This window comes from Pelodiscus sinensis, chromosome 5, assembly GCF_052426305.1.
Source record: "Pelodiscus sinensis isolate ZL-2025 chromosome 5, ASM5242630v1, whole genome shotgun sequence".
NCBI lineage: Eukaryota > Metazoa > Chordata > Testudines > Trionychidae > Pelodiscus > Pelodiscus sinensis.
The window spans coordinates 87,949,613-87,964,293 of record NC_143056.1 but is presented as its reverse complement, the minus strand read 5'-3'; the positions used below and the strand labels follow the sequence as shown (position 1 = coordinate 87,964,293).

Genomic DNA, 14,681 nt, shown 5'->3' with positions numbered 1-14,681 from the left:
AACTCCAAGTGGATGGAAGCCAAGATGTGTGTCTCCCTTTCTTTTCCTGCCCCTTACCTTTCTTTTCCTTCTCATTCCATAAGTTCTTGCCCTTTTGTCTTTTTTTCCTGCTCTCCCTGATTTTGAGGGGCAAACATTAATTAAATAAAATTTTTAAAAAGTCATACACCCTATGTTATGCTTATATCATACCTAACATAGTTTTCAAGGACTGTGTTAGAGAAATAAAACCATACAACACTCCTTTTGGAAGAAACTGACCTGGTGTCGAGGACGTCCAACAATCGATGGAAAAACAGCCCTTGGTGCATCATCCCCTGCAAATCCAGCTTTGCAAAGCCCGGAGCCATTATCACATACAAGAGCAGTCGTTTCATCTTCATCACACATTGTATCTCACAGTTGTGGCTGTAGCAACTGCTACTTACTGCAGGTGGCTGGGGGCAGAAGCAGCTTTTGATCATTTAGATATTATATTGCTGTAAGAAAGTCTTAAAAAATAACCCTAAGCACTGAAGACTACACTCATACCCCAATTCAGCATAGCACTTAAGCGTATGCTTAACTTTCAGCAAGAGTAGGTCCCAGTGAAGCTAGTCAAACTACTCATGCTTAAAGTTAAACATACGCTGAAGGTTTGCTAGATCAAGACCTTCACCTCCCACATCCAAAGGCAAATCCCTTGCCTTGTGTGACCTCTCAAGTACCCCCAAAGTGTCCAGAGGCATCTTGGTGTCATTAAATGACCATTAGTCACATTCATTCAGGACAGAGATGTTCAACTTTCCCATTAACATCAATGTGAGTAGCCCTATTGTGCCAGGGCTCACTTAACTATTCTAGATGATCCAGTTTTCCTTGTACTCAGATAGCTAAGACTGAATTCCATATATCCCCTGGGATGCCATTTCAGGAGGTTTTTAGCACTAAATTGCATGTGAAAGTGTCAGAGTAACACAATCCATTGTATTAAACACTATTTGCGTTGTCTACAAATATATTCCAAATTCCTCTCCCCCAACCACAGTGTGTAAGAGCCAATCTCAGAAATGAATGACTAAAAACAATCCTCCCACAACGTTTCTGCTGTGTGTTTCTAAATGGCAGCTGCTCTGTTAAGTGCTTGCTACAGGAGCTATTCTATATTTGTAAATGGTGAATTCCTTATCAATGGGGTTATTCTAGGAAGTGGAGCAGTACATGACTGGCTCAAGTAGCCAAAACTAGCAGCTCACCAACACATTAGGTGAAATCCTGACCCCATTAAAACTGATGGCACAATTCCCACTGATTTCACTGGAACCTAGGTTTCTCCTATAGACTCCTGTTTAGGATCCTGCAAGTTTTCTTTTCAGACCCGGTGCTCCCCTCCATTTACATGGGCAGAAACATAGCAACTTACAGAAGTGTCTCTGCCTCTGCTCAGGTGAGGGGCATGGAGATTCAAGGAGCAGCATGACCCTGGTGCCCCTCAGTCATGCAGAAATAAATGGTGCTCACAATTATACTAATCCCAAGCTACATCTGCACCCTCTCTGAGATGGTGGATCTTTGGAAGGCATGAACAGAGAAGCCAATGCCAGCTCGGCTTCTCAGGGTACTATGGTGCCGTGGAGCAGGTACATCCTCTCCCCATGATTTCTGCAGTTCTAGGGGTAAGCTGGTATGTCCCATGACCTTTCCATGGCCCTCACACCCATCCACCAAAAAGAAATATTTATTTTAAAGTCTCCCTCCCTGCTATGTTTTATGAAGCAAGGGTATACTTAGTAAACTGATTAATTAATTGGAGGTCAATCAGAAAACAGCTGGATTTGTGAGCAATGGAAATGCTAAAAGTGAATAAATTACTCGTGCCACTGAAAGTTTAATGGGGTTTTCCCCTCATTACACAGCAAAGCATCAGTGCGTTAAACTTCTTGACTTTTTTCTAAAGTCATGACAAAAACATCACAGTACAGTATATCAGCAACCAGCAAAAAATTCACTAACCATCCTCTTCTGTGATGAGACTGTAAATAACTAATGAGATTTTACTTGCCCATTTCTGTTCCTTCCCTCCTCACCTGCTCAATTATACCCCTTTCCCCAGGAAACAGAATTTTGAAAGGGTGATATTGATAAAACTAAATATTAAATTGGTCAATACCAAAAGATGTGATCATGATGCAAAGAGCAGCATTCCAAAATATCATTAAAGAGAAATCATTTTAACTTTTATTAACTTATCTCTATCCAAAAAACTCTTCTGTGAACGGATAGTTTGATCACCCAATTGTTAACTGTACTAAATACATTCACTTAGTAACTTAATTACTATTGCTAGTGTTGTCTTCTCTTTCTGAACAGTCACACTAACTTTGATTGTTGTTTCTAAACAGCCAGTCATGCTGACTTTGATTGTTGTTTACTGTCTTCTGAAACCATGTGTTTGATAATTTCATTCACTGATGTGACTCTGACATTATAAAGATGGGTCCAGATTACAATTTTATCTACATGGGTGAAAATCTGGAGTCAGAACAAGGGACACTGCAATGGAATTCCCTTAGGTTTGCACTAGTGCATCTGAGATAGAGTGTGATTCTAAAAGCCTAAAACTGGGGAAATATTTTCTTTCACAAGTCTAGTTCTCCCAAAAGGCTCTGCTAGCTCACGCTGGCTCTAGGCAGAGATGTAGAGGACATGCTGCTGGATTTGCTTTGCAATAGCTTAATGGTGAAACATACATTGCTCCCAGTCACACATATGCTAAGTATCTCTGGTACATAAAAGTCAGATTAAGTGCATTACTATTTAAAAACTAGGTAAACCATTGTGTTAAAAAAGCATCACAGAAAAATCTCAAGACAACTTTGAGTTGCTCATGTAAATACTGATTATGGATCAAATTATATCTCCAGTTTTTAATGCTTAGTTCCCAAGCCACTGGGGGTTATTGTGTAGATGCAACCAATAGCAGATTTTGGCCCTTTATCTTCAGAAACAAAGCCACACTTTGCTTATTATTTCTATTAGGCCTCAACTGCTGAAGCATCCAACACTTAGGACCCATCTGTTCAGCCTGCAGCAGAGAGCCTCCCAGCCTAGGTCAACACTAGATGTGAGCTAGGGGGACTTGTGCTAGGAGGACTCAGAAAAATAGCTCACAAACAGTGCTTTGAAACTGCAGCGTGACTTCCGAAACCCGGCTCCTTCCCTAGGTTTACAGTGCAGCACTTTCAGAATATGCCAAGATGGGATGGTGCCTGTAGCTTTCTCAGAACCTACAGAAGCATTAACCATTAGCTCCTTTCCTTTCCACTAAGGCAGCTCTTTGGATATCTGCTGTCGGTATTCAGAATGGAAAGGAGAATTACAAAAATGCTACTAACAATGCCCACTAAAATATTAGGATAATTTAGGAGAAAATGGGTTTAATGGTCTTTGGAGAAAATTATTAAAAGATCCCTGACTACAACTTAGGGATCCCAAACTATATTTTTATCCTTACCCTTTTTCATACAATGAAGAGTTTAAACATGGCTGCTGCTTAAGTCAATACTTCTCTTGTAAACTTTTGTTTCAGAATAAAGGATGTTAAGTGTTGCGTAATTGACTAATCAAATAGTCAATGCATTTTTGCATCGACTATTCTATTAGTTGATAGGGCACTTCCACCTTTGAAGTGTAGCAACAGCTTTAAGGCTGTTGCTACACTTCAAGGCGAAAGCATCGAAGCCCGGGGTCAGCTGGGGAGTCCCCAGCTGACCTTGCAGCACCATGCAGTGCTGCTGCTTTGAAATGCCATGGGGAGCCTGGCATCGGGCTCTTTGAACCTTTCAAAGTGGCAGCACTGCTTGGAGCTGGGATCAGTCCCCAGCTGACCCTGGGCTCCACACCACATTTCAAAGCGGCAGTGCCGCATGGAGTCCCCAGCTGACCCTGGGCTCTGTGCGGTGCTGCTGCTTTGAAGTACCTCTCTCTTCTCCCCTGCTTGCTGCCTCTATCTGTTAGAGGTAGCAAGGCGGGGGAAGCGACTAGTCGACTAGTCCTTCATATCCCTATTTCAGAGTTTTATATTTAGACTATAAAAACAGTTTAACTTGGGGCTGAAATGTCGCAAGGAATATCTGAGCTTCTAGAGTTTTTATTGTTGTTGTGTTTCCCGACAAAACAAAGGAACAAAGATCCTGACTTAAACATGAATTTTCTGGCGCTCACACCTGAATCTTATTTTTTATGTTTTGCATTGAGTACTTCACCTACTTTTATTTACTCATCTTTCATAAAGGAGGGGTAAGTTGTCTGAGTGTGGTTCTCAGCAGCAGGTCCATAAGGGCTCTGCACCTGAAACCCAGAGCATAAACCCCCGTACCTCCACACAGTTGAAGTTAGCAGCTGGAGCTGAAGCCATATGGGGTTGAAACCTTGATCTCCAGTGCTCCTCCTCCCCGCCCCCACCGCCCATGGGACTGAAGCTGGGAGGCACAGGGGCTGAAGCCCTGAACCCTGGTACTTCCTGTGGGTCAGAAGCTCTGAGCCTAAGGGCCAGAGTCAGGGACATGGAGGGCAGTCCCTGTCCCCCCAGCAGCAGAAGAGCACAGCAGTTCTGGGGTCAGCTCCACACCTCCTCTACTCCCAATCTCTCCCCACCCTGGGCAGGTCAGAAGTAGGAAGCCAGAGTCAGGTAGTGTGGCGCAGTGGCAGCTCTGGCTGGTGCCATGGAACAAGCAGTGGCAGTGCTCCCCTTTTCCTGCTTGTGCCCCATCTTGAAGCTGCTGCTCAACTCCCAGCCCCCTTTGCTTCCCCAGAGACAGCCAGTAAGAGCCACCTGGGTAGGGAGACCTGGCTCAACGGTTGGCAGACCACTCTTGGAATAGGGGCAGCGGTAGAGCACTCGGCGCATGCAGCCCCCACACTGAGCTATGCTCTCCTCACACCTTGTACCGCCCATCTGCACACAGCCACTAACTACCTCCTCCCTGCACCGTGAGCCACCCCGTCTGCACACAGCCCCTAGCTACCCCCTCCCTGCACCCTGAGCCACCCTGTCTGCACACAGCCCCTAGCTACCCCCTCCCTATACCCTGAACCACCCTGTCTGCACACAGCCCCTAGCTACCCCCTCCCTGCACCCTGAGCCACCCTGTCTGCACACAGCCCCTAGCTACCCCCTCCCTGCACCCTGAGCCACCCTGTCTGCACACAGCCCCTAGCTACCCCCTCCCTGCACCCTGAGCCACCCTGTCTGCACACAGCCCCTAGCTACCCCCTCCCTGCACCCTGAGCCACCCTGTCTGCACACAGCCCCTAGCTACCCCCTCCCTGCACCCTGAGCCACCCTGTCTGCACACAGCCCCTAGCTACCCCCTCCCTGCACCCTGAGCCATCCCGTCTGCACACAGCCCCTCACTACCCCCTTCTGCACACTAAGATGTTTTCAAACGTTTTGAGCTAAGCCCTTTGAGCTATACTTTTTGGCTGTACTCCACCCAATGCAGACAGGTGGATGGCCGGCTGAGGTGAGTCTGGAGTGGAGGTGGTATTCCCTCTTTGGAACTACTATGTAGAACTGGCTCAAACCCTGCTGGCCCCTCCCCTCAAAATAGGTATCAAACTATGTCTATGCCCAAGCCCCTGTCCCAAGGCTTCCTTGCCCCCTTGGACTCTGGAGTTTTAATAGCATGATGGGGGTCTCAAAAGAAAAAGGTTAAGAACCCCTGTTCAAAGACCCTATTAAGTATGTCAATACTTTACTTAATATCCTTTGAAACTACGTAGCAAATTGTGTCCAAAATTTGTAACCAATTATACAACTGGTATTTTGCACCTAACAGTAACATATGAAATAAGTGGAGATTTATGCCTGCTCTAAAGTCAACTTAGCAGGAGAAGGATAGGATGTTTGCTCTCTTTCCATAATGTCATACCATAAAATTCACTGCAGGTTAGTTAGCAGTTTTAGCATTATTTTATAAATGTTTGCTCAATGTATATATAAGTGAGTGCGCATTAAGTGCCTTTAAACAATCCTTATTCTTAATTCATGAACCAAAACCCATTAAAACACAACAGAAAACTTCACATGAATTCCAATCTGACTTGCCCTTACCCAACCAAAAAAACACAAGGAAGGTTCTGAATTTACTGCAGCGCAGAACTGCCTTTTATAGTTTATCTATGTAAATCTTTCTGAAAGATATGTGCAGTTTCGCCATTCATACAAGAGCACTCCCATGTGCATCAGAAATACATATGGTCATTAATATCTAATTCAAATCTCTAATAGTAAAATATTTATATGACGTTCGATTTTTTTAATATATACTCTCAAAAAACCTGACCACCCCTCACAAACTCCCAAAATTAAATTGTAGTGAAAAGGTCTTGTATTACTAAAACATTATCCCTTTTACAAAACAAGCAGCTCATTTTCTGTCCTATAAAATAATGTCAAGTAACTGTAAGCAACAGAAAATATTTAAAAAACTTCTCATTTTGTGCTCTGTTTTTGCTTTTTTTATTTTGGTTGCTCAGTAATTGGTAGCTCAATCTACAAACACCAGTTCTCCTAAATCACATAGGAAGTCAAGTTCTGTGGCACACGCCTTATAATAATGCTGAGTCTCAGCATATTATAGCCATAGAGTCACATTCTGATAACTTAAGGAGTCACACTTTTAGGAATACTTGCATGACTGAAGCAAGATCTAATCCATATTTTGCAAAGGAGCAAGAGCATCAGATATCCTTGAGATCCTGGATATCTTGGCCTGTCGTGGTAAATCATTACATACAATGTCAAATTATCACAGAGTAATACTTACCAAAGGGAACAGGAGATGGCGAGGGTTTGTAAAAGCTCCTTTGTAAAAGTGAAATGATCTCACCTTCTATTACATTTATATTGGCTTCTGGAATGGAGTTCGCAGAATACCTACCTCTGTCGAGCCATTTTTGGAAACGTTTGTTTTCAGCTTGTGCTTATCAAAGTGACAGCTTAAAGGACGGGATAAATTAGGGCAGAATTTCTGACAACTCTGGAATCTTTCCCACTCACTAAGTTGTTCACTATGCTATGGCTAATACTAGACATTTCTCCCTCTAAAAGACAAAAACCTCTCTCACACAAGGGCTGAATAAGACTGAAATAATCTGTACTTTCACTGGAAAGTATTTTGCTTCATTACACCACAAATAATAAAAATAGCCTACTATTATTCTCTTACCAGCCACCTATAAGCTGCCACTGGTTAAAGGAAGAGTTCTTACCATGTACAGTACTGGTGTTTCAACTGTACGTGTTATCTGGTTTTGTAGTACAGAGACAGAAAATAGCCAGCTTATCTTGGTGACTGGATGACTGTGTACCTGAAAATGGGGGTTGAATCAGCAACAAGTCACCCAACTGAGTGATAACTATTTTACATCTCAAGAGGGTTATTACGCAGTGTGTCTATGGCAAAATGGCTGTGATGTTCTTGAACTTTTATAAGATCATGAAATGGTGAATCCACATAGAAAATAAACAGTCTTGGTCAAAAACAAAGAAATAAAGACCCATAAAAGTGAATAAGCAATAGCTTTGTTGGTTGACACACATACCGGGTCAGACCAAAGTTCCATCTAGCCCAGTACTCTGACTTCTGACAGTGGTCAATGCCAGGGGCCCAAGAACGAATGGAACAGGTAACCATCAAATGATTCATCTGTCACCCATTCCCAGTTAATAGAAAACAGAGGCTAGGAACACCATCCATGCCCATCCTGGCAAATAGCTATTGATGAACCTACCCTTCATGAACTTATCTAAATTCTTTTTAAAATCCTGTTATAGTCTTGGGCCTCACAACATCCTCTGGAAAGGAGTTCCAAAGGCTGTGAGTTGTGTGAAGTAGTACTTCCTTTTATTTTATGCCTGCTACCTATTAATTTCATTGGTGACCCCTAGAGTTCTTTCCTCCTTTAATCACTTTCTCCACACAAGACATGACTTTATAAATCCATTTAGCTATCTCTTTTCCAAGCTGCAAAGTCCCAATCTTATTAATCTCTCCTCCTATGGCAGCTATACCCATAATTTTTGTTGCACTTTTCTGAAATGTTTACAATGTCAATATATCTTTTTTGAGATGAGGCAACCAAATCTGCATGCAGTATTCAAGATGTGGACGTACCATGATTTTATATAGAGGCAGTAAGTTATTCTCTGGGTATGTCTACATAGCAGTGTTATTTCGGAATAACTAACGTTATTCTGAAATAATATAGTCCCCGTCTACACACAAGCAGTTACTTCGACATAATGTTGAAATAATGTCCAGCTGGAGGACTTCTTAATCTGACTCCTGTAAACCCTCATTTTCCAAGGTTTAAGGGAAGTCGGAGGAAGAGTTCACTTTCTCAGACTCACTGCTGTGTAGACAGCACCAAAAGCCGAAATAAGCTATTTTGACTTAAGCCATGCAATTAATGTAGCTCAAGTTACATAGCTTATTTCGGATTTAGCTCTGCTGTGTAAATGTACCGTCTTATTCTCTACCCCTTTCTTAATGGTCCCTATTAAGGAGTCAATGTTTACCTACAGTAGTAATTAAAATTCTGCATTATTTCCCTACTTTCTGAAAATTAAATAATTATAGAAGCGTCTCAGATATTACTGTGAATAAATTTTAATTTTTTAAGTATCAAGATCTGACCAAATACCTCCCCATATCCCAAATGTACCACGTGCCTATGTAGCAGAATTCAAATACTACAAGGGTCCTTCAACCCCCTGGAAAATTATTCACTTTCACTCCTCGTGACACATGGTCTAACAATCAGCTTTGTCCCACAACCCTGTTGTCACTAGATGCTTTCCATTTCAAAACTCTCCAGGTGTTCAATTTTCTGCTCTCTCTAGAAGGGCCTTTCACTTCTAGAAAGTAGGTCCCATACACAAGAAGAAAGGCTATTCACATGTGTTTGTATGCATGTATCCCAGCTTTTGTCGGACTCCCCCTTGCCTGATTAAGTAAACTTTCTTGATCTTTGAACAACTGTAATTGTACAGTCTAACTTTTAAACTGGTCATCCATCATTCTTCACGGACAGGTGAACATCCGCTGTCATTTTCAAACTTCCAGATAACATTCTGTCACTTATGAAGATCCTTTTATCCAAAAGGAGCGCAGCACATTGTAATCATCTAGCCTCATGTCCTTCCTCTCTTTCATGTCAGTCATTAAGTATATTCCCATTTTACAAATAGAGAAAACTGGACAATACAAACAATTGCCACACAAGGTCATAGAGGAAGAGGCAAAGTGAAGAAGTGAATCTGTGTGTCATGAATTCAGGCTCAAGCTCCAAACAAGGTTCCTACATGTTTAACATAATAAAGCAAAAACCATTTAAAATCAGACATATAGTAAATGACAGTACCTACCTCTCTCCTCTTACCTTCCTTGTCTTAAAACTATGGGCACAATTCTGTTATCATTTATACTGGTATAAATCAGGAATTATGCCAATGAACTCAATGAAGCTACAGACCAAGTGCTATCAAGGAGTGTGGTTTGTAATACACTCAAGTCCAACAAATATGTTTTATGAATGTTGTGCCATCAATGCATACTGCATTTGTGAAGACTATTAGTTAGGAAAGATACTCGGTTCAGTTATGTCACCGTAAACCTGGACAGTTCCACTGGTCTCTAAAGTGTTGCTAAATCAAAACTAATTTAAGACGAGTGGTTTTAGTTGAGGATTTTCACAGCAAAAAACTAAAAGCAAGTTGAAGAGATGAGCATTACAGCCCCTATTATGAAAAGCCTAATTTGACGATGAATCCTGGGTATTACAAAGTCCAAAGTAGTAGAGATTTTGATGAAATATTGCATTAATGCAGATCTTCTATGAGAAACATTTTCTTAAGCTGGGTCTTACAAAAATGGGTTACGCATTTAATGACATAAAAAAACCCCCCACAATCAAGTCCAACCTGGCCATCTTCCTAGGACTCCTAAACAGACATATGCATGGGAATGCCTAATCTGGAAAAGAGGATCAAGTTAGTCCTAAAAATTTCTTGGTCCATTTGATCATTTAAGCATCACTATAACACAGATGCAAAGATGAAAATAAGCCAGTGTACTCTGGTGTGGCGCAGATAACAAAGTAGCTGGGTGCGAGTCGGGCTCTGAACATTGCAGGCCACCATACTGGGGAAAGGTTCCCCTGCCAATGCTGGTCATGGGTATTCCTCCTGTTCTGACCCCATCCCACAGGAGCCCGAATCACTCCCCCTGTGCCCTCAGCGCTGGACATCTGGGAGCAGGGAGGTTCCAGCCCTGGAACTCGGGCATTTGAGCAGCACAGTCCTTGCTGCCCTGGGGATATGGTGGCCTAGCCTGCCTGCCCAACCCTGCCCACTCCCCAACCTTTGCCCTAAGCTCCCCCACACACCCAACCTCCTGCCTTGGCTCCTGCATCCCCCATACTTCCACCCTGAGCCCCTCCCCACACCCTTATACTCTGCCCTCTTGCCCATACCACCCAATCTCTTGCCTTTTTCCTGTATGCCCTATAGCCCCCCTCACACTCCCAATTCCCTGCCCTGAACCCCTTGCACTCAACCCACACATATGTTTCTTACAGGTACTGTTGTATCGCACCCCAACCCTCTGCCTTACCCCCCCTCCCCTCCGGGGGGGATGCAATAAGACAGTACCTGTAAGACATTTACGTTATTTTCACCCTGCACAGATGTGACAGACTCATTTGTGGCTCACTTCTCTGTCAGTAGATCATCAGGCCCAACATGTTCTTTGTAACAATAATGTATTAGGTGTCATTTGGCATCTAAAAGGTGTCATAAAATGTCACTGGAAAACTAAAGTCACTGATCATTAATATTCTTGTATGATGTATGTAGGCAATGGATATTAAGAGTTATGGCTATATGCTAGAACGATCACTAAAATGTGTTTAAACCAGGCATATTATGGGGAGCTGGTAAACGTGTCTGTTTCTCTCACCAGCCAGTAGAGACAATGAAGGTCTATTTACATATTAGGTAAACAAAGCTATCAGGTTAACAAGTGCAAGAGGAGACAGCCTGACATCAACACTCAGCAGGAGAGAGAAGCTTGGTCATAACTTTTTTTGAAAAACCAAGTAAAACCAAAACCTTAACTTGCTTCAAGTTATGGTAAGAGAAAGGTGTACAGAGAATTTGGTGATACTAGCTGATATCATTTAGGAGGAGCTCTTGAACAAACAGACAAACTCTAATATATAGTAGATTATAAAAGTGCACTGGAATTGTATGCACATTGCAGAGCCCATAGTTTTTGGAAAATTCAAATCCGGGAGTATGTTGGGGATCACCTGCTAACATTAACTAAACTGGGCAAGGCATGTGTGTGCTTGTAGTTACTTCTGGCAGGCTGTGGAACTCAATCGGAGCTGTACAGCCTACAGAACATGAAGTGCATGCCAGCTTGTGTGTCCCTCACAATCAGAGAGCCACAAATATCAGCAGTATTTGGGGCACTCCAATCTGGCAGTGCCCAGAATATGACAATCAGTTGACAGCTTATTTGGATAGACTTCCCCAAATGCAAACACTCCTCTGTGATCCTTAGGAGGAAAGTTAAGGTGGCCATAATGTACTCCTTTTTAACAAGGCCATTTGAGCTGCTAACCCTTTTCTAACAGGGCTCTTTTAATGGGTTTCATTTCTTTAATATAGCTCTTCTGGATCAAATAAATATTTGTATATGGCAAAAAACATGGCCTCAGCTAATGCGTTTCTGGCAAAAATACAATTTCTAACACTGACCAAAATAAACCAATGTTCTCTTCTAGCTCTAATTAAAAATTATTCTATAAATAATGTATGGGCAAACAGCACAATGTATCTGATAAAAAGATACAAACATTTAATGAACTGAAGAAAAACTGCTAACAGTAGCAGGACCACAGCCTTTGGTGGTAAATCTTGAAAAGAAATCATATTTGCCAAAAAAGTAATACATTTGATGTTGATGAGTCACCTCACGTTTAAAAAACTACATATCCAAGACTAACATCCAACATGGAATACTATATTAAAGAACTTTTATCCAGCTAAAGCCTCAACTGATATTAATTTCCCATTTTCATTTCTCATATATAGTAATTTGTAGTTTAAAACAGGCTCAGAAAGTGAACTACTGTACTACAATGTGCTACTGCTGATATCCTTGATAAAATAATCCAAAACTCCCAATTACATAGTAATCATCATGTCACTGCATTAGCAGTAGTCTCTCTTCTTTACAAAGAACTTACTTATGGACTCAGAAAACGTCACTCATTGCTCATTATAACAAAGCATGTATATATTTAAACAAGATGCTTCATTATGCTCATACAGAGAACACCAGAAAGCATGTCTCCTCACTGCTCACTTGAAAATGTATTATGTGCTTTTCACGTATGAATTACAAGAAACATTCTGAAACGTGTGGATGATCACATAACCTATTTATCCAATGGTTTAAGAGAACATAAGAAAATATGAAAATCCAGATGCACTAGACAGATGTCCAGGGATGTGACTTCTAAATGTGGAGTGGGGCCTGATCCTGTCTGGGGGTGCCAGAAGCTGCAACAGTAAGTCAGTTAACTGAGATAGGTTAGAGCAACTGTAGTGTGAAGTGATGTGGTCAGACTAAAAGCCGTTTGAGATTAGCAAGGAGGAATGTCTTAATTGTGAGTCTATATTTAAACGTGTAGTGTCAAAGATCTTCTTGTTGTTAACTGCCACCTTTTTCTCATTAATACAATAATAGTGCATCCTGTTAGTAACTACATAGACGATCCAGTATTTACCCTTCATACATCCATCCAAGCAGAGCTCAGTTCTTAAAGTTTTATTTCCAGACAAGAAATCCATCATGAATCCAGCTTTCTTCTTTTATTGCACTTTGTAGAGCTTCTTGCTATGATCAAGAGGCTAACAAACAGTAATAGTTGATATTACTTTAAAATTTATAGTGTAACTCTCTTAAAATAAAATTTATATAGAAAAGATACCATTTACAACCCAATTCAGTAGTATTCAATCATTATATATTCCCAAACAATATAATGCAGCAGTTTCTTTATGGGTTGCATTGGAGGGGAATATCTTCTCTTTAGCAAATATAATATTCATTTGTTAAGGAGCAATTCAAGTCAACTTTGGAGTAACCGAGATATACAGAAACTTCTTGAAAGAAGTTCAAAATACACATATTGTAATGAGGCTATATACAACTGTGTCCAGTGCATAGTTTAATAACAGCATGTGAAAAGTCCATTATCTTCAATTGGCACACCATTATCTAAAGGAAAATAATTTACCCAGCAGTTGCAGTGCATTTAGAGAATGCCAGTGAGGCACAGAACAACAACAAGATGTAGTGTCACCAAGTACGTGAGGAATAAATAGCGGGATTTAGCTCGGGAGGTCAGCATCTTGGAGCAGTAAAGGCTTCGCCCTTGAAGCCATCTTTTGAAAGAAAGGGCTCCTCCTTTCATCTGTAGGAAACAAACAACTTCAAATAAGCAATCATCAAAAAAGATGCAAGAGCAGCTCTTATTATAAAAGCTTGATTTGTGAAGCACTATATCCTTCCAACTCGGTCTTCAGAAATGGGTACCCAAGAACATGCCATTAACATAAGGGATTCATGGGGAAAAGAATGGAGCAGTTAAAAAAGATACAGAGGGAGAGGAAGAAGGGGAAAGAGGCTATACAGAATGACTGTAATATTTAATTACATACACACAGACCAGAAAGAAACACACAATTATATAACGCATACACAATTTATATATGTAAATACTCAGTATTCATCCAAAATATACATAAACGGTATATTTTATTTAATTTACATTTGCATTAACTATAGGTTACCATCTATAACACAGCACACTAAAAGATGAAGTTAAACATGCTGTTTTATTTTCAATTTTTCACTGATATTTTGAATGTATACATAGGCATCACTCCACGGTGTGCCCATCACCATGATCTCTGGGCACTATAAAAGACTGTTAGCTGTTTGGGGGTTTTTACTACAGAGGGAGGTGCTGGTCGATTTCAGGTATTTGCTTCAAAAATATATTCAGTAAATGCATTGCACTCTCACATATCTATAATATTTCCCCTCTAGTTCATCTCTTGAAAAGACTATCTCCAGATATATTTACAACAGCAATCCCTCACCTGAGAATGTTTACACATAAAATAGGGAGCAGTCCTGTTGCCCCTTAAAGACTAACTGATTTATTTGGACATAAGCTTTCACGGGTAAAAACCCACTTCGTCAGATGTTCCAAATGTTTGTTTACTCACGAAGGCTAATGCCCAAATAAATCAGTCTTTAAGGTACCACAGCACTCTTCATTTTTGCAGATACAGACTAACATGGCTACCTCTCTGAGACTTGACATAACATAGGAAGATCTACAGTTGGTATAAATGAAGCTTAAGGAGCCATGATGATTTTATACCAGCTAAGCATCTGGGCTAATGCGTTTAGTTGTTCACAGTTTTACTCTTTTATTATTCATTTTAGCACACATGTCGTTTACTGCTCCATTCTTTCAGATTATTTATTAAAAATATTATTTAATTAAAAGAATCTGAAGAGAAAAGACTTCTCCATTCTCTGTACCATTTG

The 14,681-nt window shown here is 41.0% G+C and overlaps 2 protein-coding genes across 7 annotated transcripts in view; both read right to left on the bottom strand.

Annotated features, from left to right (window-relative positions):
* The window catches only part of LOC102450720 (actin, aortic smooth muscle-like), a 28,887-nt gene extending 18,447 nt beyond the window's left edge, over positions 1–10,440 (bottom strand). The window contains exons 1-2 of the mRNA XM_075927687.2: positions 6,810–10,440; positions 262–437 (exon numbers count right to left, since the gene is read on the bottom strand). Of these exons, the coding sequence (XP_075783802.1) occupies positions 262–390 (129 nt within the window). The 5' untranslated portion in view covers positions 391–437; positions 6,810–10,440. The remainder of the gene's footprint in view (positions 1–261; positions 438–6,809) is intronic.
* A 2,429-nt stretch (positions 10,441–12,869) lies between these two features.
* The window catches only part of LOC102451127 (uncharacterized), a 66,422-nt gene continuing 64,610 nt past the window's right edge, over positions 12,870–14,681 (bottom strand). For all 6 annotated transcript variants that reach the window (XM_089778574.1, XM_075927683.2, XM_089778573.1 and 3 more), the window contains one exon: positions 12,870–13,533. In XM_089778574.1, the coding sequence (XP_089634700.1) occupies positions 13,375–13,533 (159 nt within the window). In that variant the 3' untranslated portion in view covers positions 12,870–13,374. The remainder of the gene's footprint in view (positions 13,534–14,681) is intronic.